Raw genomic sequence first — 13,232 nt, forward strand, 5'->3', positions numbered from 1 at the left:
AAAACTTGTCTAAATATACATCATGAAACTCTATCAGTCTTGACCATCGTTTTCCATCACGAAGCCAAGATTATTTATCATCCGGGGAAAGTGGGATGACTATGTCGAGGCCAATTGTAGCAAGATGGCGCTTATCTAGTCTCGTTTTTGGGACCCTCTGATGCACGTTCTGAACCTTAACGACCTAGCACATTGGAGAGGCCTTAGCTTCTAGGCTCCCCTTAACATAACAATCCACATAGACCACCTCAACGCTGAACGAGGAAACAATTATGTGGTACTTGCAGTACAGGGAGTTAGGCATAATCATAAAAACTACTTTGCCAGACTGCCAGAAATGTAAAGGTAAAGGCATAATCGTGGCTAGATGCATTAAACACGAAAAGTGTTGCCACGCGGAGAGAATGGATTGCTCCGAGCCGAGGCTCACCGTGAGTCCCACCTCATTCCACCTTTCCCTCTTGCGCGGCCTTTTCCAGGACATTTACGACACGGGTCCTCGCAATTTCCCTTTCCCATTCATTGATCGGATCTGCCGGACCGCCGGATTTCAAAGAAGAGCTTCTCCTTCACCCTTCCTCTCTTTTATTTTTGGCCGCAAACGGGAGTGTTGCTGCCTCATTGTCCAACCTCGCAGTTATAACCGCGTCCCTTGATTGCGCATCAGCATCTGAAAGCTTGCTAGCCACGATGCCACTACCATTGACTAGTGGGTACTTTCAGACTACTACAGAGAAATGAACGCTAATCTACCACGTCTAGATATTCCTTTAAAGGTCGGGCTTCCAGCTGTCGCGGCAGCAGCGGCCTACCTAAACGCGCGATGGTCCGTCTTCTACGATGTCGGCCTCATCAAATCCCTCGTCAAGATGTCCCTCCGCTCCCGAGCCGCCGAACGTCATGATCGCTTAAATCTCTTCTACGTCCTCGAAGACTTTGCTCTGTCTCCCGCGACCGCTGACCAGGAATTTATTGTGTACAATGGTCGCTCATGGACCTTTCACCAGACCTATACCATGGCTCTCCGTTACGGAGCATGGTTCAAGAACGTCCATAGTGTTGGTCGGAAGGATATTGTGGCTATCGACTTCATGAACTCGGCAACTTTTCTCTTCCTGACGCTCGGCTTATGGAGCATTGGTGCTGTTCCTGCGTACATTAATTATAATCTGGCGGGCAAGCCTCTCGCACATTCTGTGCGGACATCGACTGCGAAACTGCTCATTGTGGACGAAGAGATTCGCAACTGCTTCCCTCCCGAACAACTGAAGACATTTGCTTCTCCGGACTTCCGCAATGGCAAGGGCTCTGTCAATGTCTTGTTCTTTACTCCAGATATAGAAGCCCAGATTCTTCAAATGGATCCCGTGAGAGAGGACGATGCGGTTCGCGGCAGTCTCCTCCCGCGCGATATGGCTATCTTGATCTACACAAGTGGTACGACTGGTCTGCCGAAACCCGCAATCGTGAGCTGGAAGAAGTGCTGGAGTGGTGGTTTATTCATCGGGAACTGGCTGGATATTCTTCACTCGGACCGCTTCTTCACGGTAAGATCTTCAAAATCGATCGTCACCTTTTCCTCTCTAATATGTTCCAGTGCATGCCTCTTTACCACTCATCTGCATCTGTCCTGGGATTCGTGACATGCTTGCTGAACGGGGCAACCATGATCGTGGGTCGTAAATTCTCTGCACGAAATTTCATGAAGGAGGCGCGTGACAATGATGCAACGATCATTCAGTATGTGGGTGAAACCCTTCGATACATCCTGGGCGTGTCGCCCGAGATCGATCCTGTCACTGGGGAGAACCTGGACAAGAAGCACAAGATCCGAATTGCGTTTGGAAACGGACTCCGCCCAGATATCTGGAACCGCTTCAAAGACCGTTTCGACATCACCACCATTGCCGAGTTCTATGCTGCCACCGAGGGAACCTCAGGCCAATGGAACAAGTCGTCAAATGACTTCTCTGCAGGTGCAATTGGCCGCAATGGAGCACTCGGCAATCTCATCATTGGACGTGGAACTGCGATTGTCGATGTTGATCATGAAACACAGGAGCCGTGGCGGGATCCGGCAACTGGCCTTTGCAAGAAGGTTCCTCGAGGTGATCCCGGTGAGCTCTTGTTTGCCATCGACGCCTCGGACCCCAGTGCCAATTTTCAAGGTTACTTCCAGAACGACAAGGCGACGGAGAGTAAGATCGTGCGCGACGTTCTCAAGAAGGGCGATGCCTACTTCCGCACCGGTGACATGATCCGCTGGGATAAGGATGGTCTCTGGTTCTTCTCGGACCGACTCGGTGACACTTTCCGCTGGAAGAGTGAAAATGTGTCTACCAGTGAGGTCGCCGAGGTTCTTGGTGCCCATCCCGAAGTGCACGAAGCGAATGTTTATGGAGTGGCTCTGCCCAATCACGATGGCCGCGCTGGATGCGCAGCTATTGTATTCAATCAGCAAATTTCCAGTGGCGCTTCCTCGGGTTCCGTACTGGAGCCCTCGCAGGCCATTCTCGACAGTCTCGCGGCGCATACCCTAAAGAACCTGCCGCGTTTCGCAGCTCCCTTGTTCCTGCGTGTGATGCCGCAGATGCAATCCACTGGTAACAATAAGCAACAGAAGCATGTCCTTCGCACTGAAGGCGTGGATGTCGCACGGGTTTCAAAGCATGACCGGCTATACTGGCTTCAGGGCGATACTTATGTGCCGTTTGAACAAAAGGATTGGAACCGCCTGAATGGCGGCCAGGTCAGACTTTGAGTGACTGTATTGGCCCTTTTTTCCTGTCATCTTTGTTCCTCTTTCTTGTTTCACTCAGCGCGTCCCCCACATCCACCCCTTATTTTTAAGATACCCCCACTGTCCTTGAAGAATGACACAATGGAAAGTTTCTCGGTTACCTAGCTATAATGAATGTTACTTGACAATCCATATAGCTACTGCCTTCACGTAGAAGCATAATCAAATGGAAAAAGTGAAAGGAAGACCTAAATCTATATCATCATCTTACTTATCGAGAAGTAAATTGCAGATTTATCAAAAAAAAAACAATTCCGAGCATAAGTCACTTTCATTAAAAGTACATCCTCTCTCTATTTTCTCTTTAAAAACAGCCGAAGAGCAATCGACATGTAGAGTACCTTATTTGCATCAACGCAATAATCCCTATTACGATAACCAAGGCAAAAAACAACGCACAACCAATAACGAAAATTGGGATATTACCAACTGATCCACCCATCCAACTAAGACATCAACGAACCACGTCGTACCGCATCGAATCACGTCCACGATTTGACAGCTCCCGAGAACTATCTACAGAGCGAAAGCAATGGCACCAGCGAACATGCCAGCAGCGACAATGGGGTTCACGACGTTGGCGACACCAGCACCGGTGGAAGCGGTAGGAGCTGCGGACGTTCCGTTAGCGGTCATGCTTGTAGAAGATCCGCTAATGGTACTAGTACCGCTAGCGGTGGTGCTAGATGCAGTGGTGCTCATACCAGAAGTTCCGGTGGAGGTGCCGGTGGAGGTTCCGGTAGAGGTGGTGGTGGTGGTCATGGTACCGGTGGTCGAGCCCATGGTAGAGGTAGAAGTAGAGGTGGAGGTGGAAGTGAAAGTGCTGCTGCTGGAAGAGCTGGCGGAGCCAGTCACATTGAACTGGTCGGACTGAGCGAGGATGCCGGTGTTCTGGGTCGAGCTGGATTGCAGGTCGATCTGGTAGCCGTGGCTGTTTTGGTCAAGTTAGACAATGTATGGTCTTGAGGCTTTGGATTTGTGGAGACATACCCGGCAGCAGCATCGAGGCTGTCGACGGTGTAGGAATCGGAAGAGGTCTTTACGTCGGAGGCGAGCTTCTTGTTGACGGGAGGGTAGACGGCATTGTTGACAAGGTAAATGTTGAAGCTCGAGGCATCGGTGCTGTTGTGTTTTTTTTTAGTCGGCTTCAACATGCATGTGTTGGGCTGCAAGATGACATACTCAACAGAAGTCCACTTTACAACCAGAGAGCTGGAGGCGCTGACGACTGCGCCTTCCTCGGGCTCTGTCACCTTCAGAGCTGCAAAGTATCAGTATCAAATTTGCTTTATCATAGAACTGGAAAAGTGGTTACCTCCAACAGATAGGGCCAGAGGCACCACGGAAAGGGCAAGCGAGAGACGCATAGTGAATCACAGGATTTGGAACGAGTGTAATGTAGAGAGTATTGAACGAGAGACTTTTTAGATCTTAGAACCTAGGAATGTCTTCACAAAAAAAGCTTGGAAGGGGAAAAGGTAACGGGTTTAGGGCGAGTTGTGGCATTAAGTAGATACAAGAGAACCGCGGCATACAATACGAACCACAAGGCTGAAAATAGATTCAGATGCGGACCAGCACGTTTGCTATGCAGGATGTCAGAAAGTGTGAATTAGGGCACTGCGGTGAAAGATTTCTTCCTGAATTACTTCTTTGGGATTGTGATGTCTCTAGTCGATATGGAGCTGGGAAAAGCTACCATGGTCTTGGGCAGAATTGTCAAGCTAGTTTCATTACCAGTGCCACTTGGATTCACATTTGTAACACTTATCCCAAGTATAGCTCAGCAGCGTAGAGGATCCCTTCGCAGACCTGAACTCTGGAATCATCCGACGCCCCGGTGGCAGATCTCTTTCAGGCTACACCGATTGGGCCGATAAAGACCCTGGCCAAGCTAAGTCACTAGACATCTTGGCATCAAAAGGCGCTAGTCTTGAATGTAGAAGCGGCCTGTAGTCCCACGATAAGCCTCTAGCTCAAGCCACTCTCGTCTTTTACCCGGTTTTTTGCAAAAGTGCAAAATTACAAAATAGGTGATTTGCACTTGATCGTCCTTTGGATTACTAGCACCTTCATCGACAGGCACAGACCTCAGATGACTCGCAGTCGTGGATCCCTGTCTGATACGAGAACTCTTTACGAACCTGCCAAGACTCGTGGATAAGGAAAAATCGGCACCAATGAGACATCCCGATCCGAAGCACGAGAGACCCGGGCAATATCTTTTGTTTCAGTCTGGTAAACTCAATACCCAGGGACCGAGACATGATGCCGAAATTCTCTATACGCTTTGGATGATTCCATTCACCTCGACTGTACACGCCGCAGATGCAGTCCCAGCATAGCATAGCATAGCATAGCATAGCATACAAACGCTCTTGGTATATCTGGAAGATCACCCGAGTGCCGATGTACGGGCCAAGCGGTCTGCGTGGATACGCGAGGTCATGGCGCAATCGATCGGTCAGCCACCGAGTCTTCCTAGGTTTTCATGGCTTGCGGTAATGTTACAAGAAGAATAGATTTCCTACTCTTTTGATGGTAAAAAAAAAAAGGAAAAAGAGAACAAGGAAAGAACTTTGACAAGCTTGGCATGCATTCCCATACGGAACTCGGCTTCGAAGGCAATTGGGAAAGACATCATTAGTAATTGAAATCGACGAGGAGAGGGAAGCGAGAGTGGATCTATCACGCCGATTATGAGACATCCATGGGCGCAGACGGGGATGGACGGAGGTGTCCACTCGGTGTCTTCGGGTGTCTCAGACCTGGGCCGGGACTCCCGCATCGAGCCCTTGCGTCTCGGTATCTGCAAATTACTGACCGGTGAGGAATTTTCACCTGTTTTCCCGATGTGAGACGGACAGGTTGATTTTTCTTTTCTTTTCCTTTTTTATTTTTTCCTCTCAATACGAGCTCGTTCTAGAGACGGAACTAATTTGGCGAGTAACTTAATGAAACGCCTTTGTACGCGGTACTCGCGGATGCTTACGTAGGTACCTTCAGTGAACCTCGCCCACCCCGGGGTTTGCCGTCCGTTTTCCAACATGTCCACGGTGTTCAGCTGTCGTCCTATACTAGTAATCGTAAATGTTTATGTTGCTGTGGCCCAAAGTCAGCTTGAGCTCACCAACCACTTTGAGGAGGGGGGGAGGTTTTCCACATACAAGTCCCTTTGGAGGTTATCTTGCTCGACGGCGACCGCGCTAACCCATACACTAACACTCACGGCCTTGACGGGGAAATTACCATAGCCCCTTTTATCGATATGAACAGCGGTGTCATGATACCCCAGGATATCAACCCACTCTGTACTCGCATACTGTCGACCAATAAACATGCGCTTCTTGCTAGGGCCACCACTGCTGAGAACACACGCGAGTCCGGGGTGATAGGCATTGCCGTAGCGGACGAACCCTATAACTCGGTCAGAGATGATTTATGCGGAGAAAAGGGGTGATAAGGGAGACGGACCAATGCAATTTGCTTGGTCAAAGTAATCTTCCTGTTCGCCATATGCGTATCGCCTCCGTGCTTGGCTCAGGATGGGGAGCTTCCCATCACACGCTGGTGTCATTGGCACCTCGACATTGGCTCGGATCCCGTATACGTCTCCGTAGAAAATACAAGGTTGACCCCCTTTTCGAAGGAGGATCAGTGCATAGGCGAGGAGTTTGAATGATGAGGCGACGGGGGTCTGATGCATCATTAGCTTGGTCCAATCTACAAAGTAACCACTCAAGGGTCACACAAGCACGTTCCGCTTACCTCCAGCATTTGCCCTACTTGCTGTCACACAAGTTAGTAAGTTGGCGCAATAGCCAAAGTCACAGTGACTTGGATCAGCCTCCGCCTCGAGAGCTTACCGTATCATGGTTGGCAACAAATGTCTGGAACACGTCAGCCTTCGTCAGTCAAATTTCAGCTGGTCGGGGAAACTTACTACGGCGTTATCTGGCGTGGTCTGTACCAATGTACCATCGAAAATCCCGCGGAGGTCTGGACTCCGAGTATGCGAAAGTTCAGAAAACTTAATCAACAGAGGCACATCGTATGCCAAAGTCTGGTAGTCCACCTTTTCCAGGTAGTCGTGAATAGCCGATAAATCTCCCGTCCAGTATTCGCTCAGCACCACAAAGTTCGGGTTGGCGGTCTTCCTGACGTGCTCGACAAATGCTTTTTGAAATCGCATCGAGAAGTGCTTGGCGGCATCCAGTCTCATCCCGCTGAGAGAAAGGGAGTTCGTGATCCAGGTTCCCCAATATAATAAATCCTCGCGAACATCTGGGTGGGAATGGTCAAGATCAGCGAACATCAGGTAATCGTAATTGCCAATCTCGTCAGAAACATCTGGTGCCCAATCCTTGTTGGGCCCCAGGATTTTGTAAATCTGTTGCTTTTTACCCTTGTCATCCCAGTCGACGCCACTGAAATGTTGCCAGTGGTACTTCATGGCACTGTACATTTCCCCGCGGCCGGGGAAATCGAAGCCTGTCCAGCCATGGATCTCCAAAAGTTTCGAGATCTCTTTGTTTCGTTCTGTCAGATTCGCTTTAGTAGAGTCCAGACGACCAAACAGGTGCGGAACGAAACATACGCTTCGGGTCCACTGCCACCGCATTGAATGATTCCGAATATTCTGCTCCGGCCTTGTGGTTGAGCACAGCGTCCCAAATCACACCAATCCCCAGATCATGTGCTTGGCGTATCAACTCTTCGAGTTCCTTGCGAGTGCCCCACTTGGTCGAGATGGCTCCCTGTTGATCGAACTCCCCAAGATCAAATAGATCATAAATGTCATACCCATTGCCACGAGGGTCCATGCCCTTGCAGCCTGGGGGAATCCAGATCTGATCCACGCCAATAGATTTCCATTCTGGCAATGCAGCTTTCAAACGAAGCCAATGGCGATGATCGGCAGGTACATGCCATTCAAACGCTTGCAAGATTAATTTATTATCTGGGGCTGTCCATGATGGTAGCTGATCAAGATTTTGTGCTGCTTCTGAACAAGATAGCCCAATGTTAGCGGATGGAAAGTGGAGCGGTCTGTTCTTGGGAACACACCTTCTCTCTTTGCCAGAATCTGTCTTTCCCGCCGGCGGGATCCACTGAAACATGAGAAGAACGACACCATGTTGATATGGTGATTAAGGCACGGAAAACATGCCTCGAAAAGGGGAGTAACATGCTCGAATACCCCGAACTTCAGGTAAGCGGCAAAACGACACCGCTTCCAATACTCCCTAGTTGCGTTGACAATGGACTCTAGTGTACCCATGGACCCGACTGTTCCTGGCCCAGCGTGAGTGAGACTTGACCTGTGGGGCGCGCAAACTTCCAACTTTTCTATTTTCAAGGTACCGTAAATTACGATACCTTGCCCTGGTTCTGTATAGGAACAATCGGACGCTGATTCGGGGAAGATTTGGCTAAGCACTTTAGATGATCCATTTCAAAAGACAGTCGACGATCAATGCTTGTATGTGATCGTGGGCAATTTTCGCCCCCAAAATAAAATTATAAGCCAAAAAACTCCATCGCAATCAGGTCATCATGTGCAGACATCCCATCTCAAGAAAATGACAGGATCGAAGACGGCGCATGCGCGACCGTGAAAGGGTGGATAAATATCGTACATCAAGGGATATATATAAACAGAGAATTGAATCGTGAACGCCCTCCCAATACTTCTCCAATGGATTTCAATATCTCCAATGGGTTTTGAAAAAAAGAAAAAAAAGACAAATATTATTCTCCGCGCACTCAGAACATCATCATCAGGCCTGTCGTGATTGCCAGCACGAGAGCGACACATGCGACGCGACCGGGGTTTCCACTGCCAACGACTCCAAGCGAAGTGGAAGTCGTGCCCGTCCTGATAGCCACCAGAGTGACGTTGGCTGCTGACCAGCCACAAAGACCACTACCTTCCATGTATTGGGTCGGATAGAAGACCCGTGGCTCACCCTTATCCATATCGACGGTGAGTTCTCCCTGGTTGTCGAGCGTGTAGTTATTGCATGTCAAGATTTCAGTCACCTCCGTGCCGGCATTGTAGCTGAACGGCAAGGTAAGCCTGTATGCACCGCCTTGTGAGCCTTGATTGTTGAGGAGTGTCATGACTTGGAGGCCCTCGGTGCCCTTGACGAAAGCGATCTCACTGCTGCCCACGAAGACCGATCGCGACTCAGTCGTCACGTATTGATTATCGAGTTTGTTCGCGTGTTTACGAATCGTGTTGAGTTTTTTGATATGTTGATAAAGCACAGCGTCGGTATTATAATTGGAAAGCCATATGGCTTGACGGTTCTCTGGGGTGCCGGACCCCTTGAGATGCTGCTCCTGACCCTCATAAATCATGGGGACGCCGTCAAAAAGAATGGTAAAGGCAAGGATGTTTTTGGCAAGCTGGACGTTGCATGTTAGTCATTGGACGGTCGGGTGATGGGTTGGCAGGTTGACCTACCGAGATATCGTCGTCGAAACTAGCGATGCGTTCGACATCATGGTTCTCAGAGAAGGAGACGAGAGATGTCACATCTGGACAGGCAGCCTTCATCTGTTCTACCGTCAACGCGAGCTCGCTAATGTTTCCGTTCGTGAAGGCAGTCAACATTGCATAGTAGACGGGATAGTTTGGCATGCTCCCAATGTAATTCTCTTGGTAGTTGCAGATGATGTCGACTTCTGATTGAAGAACTTCCCCAGTCATGAATGCATTGCTCGAGTCGACGAAGTTTTTCAAGAAGCCGGGACTGACGTGCTTGGCCGCATCGATACGAAGCCCGTCGACGGAATAAGTCTTCATGACGTCCGCAGCCCAGTCGATCAGAGTCTTTTGTACGACCTCGTGCTCAGTGTACAAATCGGGAAGAGCGACATAATTGTCTCCAGTTTGACAAAGTTGCGCGTTGGTAAAGTTTTCCCAATTGCTGATCTTACAGTACGGATGGAAGTAATCAGCATTGTTGAAGGGGTTGAAGATTGAATAGTCGATGTTGGTAGCCGGTTTGCTTCCATTGGTCATGTAGGCCATGTTGTTGATGACCGTATCCATCAGCAGGTACATTCCTCGCTCATGAACAGCATCAGTCAGATCGAGTAAGTCTTGTTTCGTACCGAACTTCGGGTTGAGCTGATATAGATCCAGTGGCCAGTACCCATGGTAGGCCTCACCGTAGTAAACGTGACCGGAGAGGTTCTCGATGATGGGAGATATCATCACAGCGTCGAACCCCATGCCTTGAATATAGTCAAGGTGATTGATTGTACCTCTCCATGTTCCGCCGCAATAAAGGCCTGCAGTGGTGTTGCATGGGTAAGTCGTTGAGCCGTCTGTGCGTGCGAAACGATCTGTCATGGTTTGATAGACAATTCTTGATTTCCATTCATCCGTAGTTGCAGCCAAAGCCGAACGGAAAAGGCTCAAAGACAGAAAGAGCTGTGTCCAACGGCATAGATTCCGTGGTGATAACATTTTGGCGCATGAAAGGCGCGTGCCAGGCTGAGAAAGTCGGAAAGGGATAGAACAGGCGCGAAATTGAGCCCGAAGGCGAGGGCAAGGGAATGATAGTGATTGAGTATAAACGAATGAGCCAAGTAATGAGTGAATCTAGGCTAGAAAGAGGTGATAAACGAGTGCGGGGGGTTCAGGCAAAGAGAGAGTAGAGGGAATCCATCCCATCCCAGACGATTAGAACCAAAGTCGTGGTGAAGAAATGGGGAAGAGCCTGTGCAAGGGGAAAACCTCAGCCCCGCGCCTTGGTAGTGCTTCCATATCGCACTAGTTCGAGGCTAGCGCTCGACCGGACTATGCAATTTTCCCGCTTTCTGTGTCTGTGTGTGTGTATGTGTGTGACCTGGGCAATGAGATAACGTAGAGCTAATCCAGAGTTGGTTCATCCTTCGAGTCATGACGATATCTCGATAAGAGAGTAGGGGCGACAAAAGTCGATGGATCTTTTGCGTAGGATTATCTAAGGGTAGATAGGTAGCCTACAGCTGAACTGGAAATTTTTCAAGGCCTAGGCGTTAGTGCCCAAGGTGTGTGTGAACAGTTCCTGGTGGACTGCTAGGGTTGAAGAACAGTGGATAAACGCGGGAAAATAGGCTGGGTCTAGTGTGATCTAATATGCTTTTAGGACAGAATGCATTGCGGATTTCTGACTTGGAGACTCGCTCGGAGTTGGCAATGTACACTTTACTTTCTGCGACAGAAGCCTTCTCGAATGTCTGAACTGAGACCCTCCTGAACCCCATCTCAGCAATATTGCGTGGGGGGTTTCCACGCGGCCACCCGACCAGTCCCAGAATTAACCGAAAAACTGTTCTATTTCCTACAATCTGGGCGGTACCTGCTTTCCCAATTCAAAAGGAGAAATTGTCCGAGACAACTTGGCTCGCTGGCAGGGGTGTCGTGGGGAGAGGTCTCGCTCTCATTTCCACATCTCACCCAACCAGAGACAGCACACTAAATATAGGGCCCGGATGCCCGAGTACCTCTGCCCTGATTCTACGCTGTCAGACAGTACTGTACGGAGAACGGAGTTCCTGAATACCAGGTCAGTTGGGGCTCGGTGACAATTCCGAGACATTGGTACGTACCCGCAAGCGCGACTGTTTAGTCAACAACACAGTATCAACCAGAATTACATCATGTCCGATCCACGGGTCCGATCTTGGCGTGATTCAGATCCTGAGAAAAAAATGGAAATCACTCCAGGCAATTCTACACGAGAAACCACGTCTTTATACGAGAAATGGCCATAATGGAGAGATTTAGTTCGTTGTGAGAATAGCAAATGAGCACCTGCAGTAGGCATGATAAGAGGGTGTGATTAGGGTGACGTGGTTATCAAGGCCAATAAAAAGCCCACGACGAGCGAGGATCCCAGTCAGCACCATGACCGGGTGGCTTTGGACCGCTGGCAGTTCCGCTCATTTGAGTCCAATGGATCGACGTGGGCGGCTTGTTCCGGCCTCGTGGCGTTCAGGGTCCGACTGTTGGGATGTGTGTCGCAGATCCACATAGGTCGAGCAAATGCCATTCCAGATTGATCCGAGTGACCTGTCGGGGCAATCTACGCCGTCGCCTGGTGTAAAGTGTGTGTGTAGAGGGCGGTGGGAAATGCTCCGATCTGACCAGCCCGTGTGGCCTGCGTGGTATGTACGCCGCATGCTTCAATCACATCCAATATTGGCGGCAGATAAGCGGTTGGTGTAGCGCCCGACATGATCAGCACACCAGCCCCGTAGGTTCAATGGGTGCACTCCCCCATTTTGACGAAGCTACGCAATGGCGAGAAAATATGATATGATAAGGTGGATTGTCAGGACCGTGATCTGGGAATCGTGCCTGAACCGATCATTGGCTCTACAGGGACAGGACCGGTAGCCTTCGAAAGATACACTATCATGACTGAGCCATATTTTCAAGCTTCAGACAAAGGGGCAACGGTCTTGCATTTTGAAACGTGAGTTGAAAAATACGACCTCAACAAAAGCAAAATTACCACGAACAGCCAATCGGCCGAGGTGCGGGATCCACCCTGGCAACTGCAGCCGAAGATTGCAGAGGGTCACGGCCCGTATTTTTCGCTATCGGTAAAACCCTACTCATGGGCCCGGTTCGATCCATCTGGTTTATTTAGTACTGGTAGAGTGCCGGTGAACACGAGGCGCTCCGAGCGTCTCACCGCGTGCATTCCGAACTTTATTCCACGCGGATCCATTGACTAAGGAGGCTGAGGAGGCTGAGAAGGCTGAAAAAGTGGTGAGCTGGCCTTTTTGCTAGTTACCCAGTCATCATTGACTGTATGTGGTCGTTGGAGGTCTATGTAGTGCGGAGGGAAGAGGTAGGGACCGGTGTTTCTAATGTGTTACTCGAAACGGATGCATTGCCTTAACCAACTATGTCTCTTGAAGCGAAACATGGACGGAGCCCATGGACCTGTCCACCGAAGTAACGGGGCCATCTGCGGGTGGGCTTCTACTGGTGCCCTGCAGGGCTTCTGAGTCTTTACTTAGATCCGCAAGTGCCTGTTATGTGGCTTCCTATGGATACGAGACCGCTGGCTCCGCCCTTTTCGGTGTATCCCCGTGGGACTCACCCTTGGACAGGCGGTGGGTTCCTGGCTCTGCGAGTTATCCAATGCACGTAAGATTAGTGGTTTTTCAGCTTTGTATTCGACTGCGAAAAAAAAATCCTGTTACCCCAATCATTCCGAATCTAGACAGAGCTCACGGCGTTAGCCGGACTACGGTCAGGTTCCTGCCAGTCTTAGCGTGCTCGTTCGCATCTACGCCAAGTTCTATAACCAGAGCCAGCCCTCTTAGCCTGTCTCAATTCGCCTAGCGATACTAAGTTCATCCGACATTTATTTTTGTGCATGCCTCAAAAGCCGAGGCCACTAATTTGCCTTCGTCTCAG

At 49.7% G+C, this 13,232-nt stretch overlaps 4 protein-coding genes across 4 annotated transcripts; 1 reads left to right on the plus strand and 3 right to left on the minus strand.

Moving 5' to 3' along the window:
• Positions 1 to 690: 690 nt before the first annotated feature.
• N7477_001971 (uncharacterized protein) lies at positions 691 to 2,761 on the plus strand (the record flags this gene model as incomplete). Its single annotated transcript, XM_056963634.1, has 3 exons — positions 691 to 709; positions 763 to 1,547; positions 1,598 to 2,761. The coding sequence occupies 3 exons, from the start codon at positions 691 to 693 to the stop codon at positions 2,759 to 2,761; spliced, it is 1,968 nt and encodes a 655-aa protein (XP_056826553.1).
• A 555-nt stretch (positions 2,762 to 3,316) lies between these two features.
• Positions 3,317 to 4,167, minus strand: N7477_001972 (GPI anchored serine-threonine rich family protein; the record flags this gene model as incomplete). Its single annotated transcript, XM_056963635.1, has 3 exons — positions 3,317 to 3,731; positions 3,791 to 4,061; positions 4,116 to 4,167. 3 exons carry the CDS (start codon positions 4,165 to 4,167, stop codon positions 3,317 to 3,319), a joined length of 738 nt encoding a protein of 245 aa, XP_056826554.1.
• A 1,635-nt stretch (positions 4,168 to 5,802) lies between these two features.
• On the minus strand, positions 5,803 to 7,937 carry N7477_001973 (alpha-amylase; the record flags this gene model as incomplete). The annotated part of the gene is made up of 8 exons (XM_056963636.1): positions 5,803 to 5,877; positions 5,931 to 6,217; positions 6,275 to 6,497; positions 6,569 to 6,589; positions 6,667 to 6,690; positions 6,744 to 7,339; positions 7,398 to 7,805; positions 7,868 to 7,937. 8 exons carry the CDS (start codon positions 7,935 to 7,937, stop codon positions 5,803 to 5,805), a joined length of 1,704 nt encoding a protein of 567 aa, XP_056826555.1.
• Positions 7,938 to 8,566: 629 nt separating this feature from the next.
• Positions 8,567 to 10,280, minus strand: N7477_001974 (alpha-amylase; the record flags this gene model as incomplete). Its single annotated transcript, XM_056963637.1, has 2 exons — positions 8,567 to 9,211; positions 9,270 to 10,280. 2 exons carry the CDS (start codon positions 10,278 to 10,280, stop codon positions 8,567 to 8,569), a joined length of 1,656 nt encoding a protein of 551 aa, XP_056826556.1.
• Between the last annotated feature and the right edge of the window lie 2,952 nt (positions 10,281 to 13,232).

The sequence above is a fragment of the Penicillium maclennaniae genome (genome assembly GCF_028827695.1).
Source record: "Penicillium maclennaniae strain IBT 15551 chromosome Unknown utg000002l:1.0-2354659.0:1.0-2356205.0, whole genome shotgun sequence".
Classification (NCBI taxonomy): domain Eukaryota; kingdom Fungi; phylum Ascomycota; class Eurotiomycetes; order Eurotiales; family Aspergillaceae; genus Penicillium; species Penicillium maclennaniae.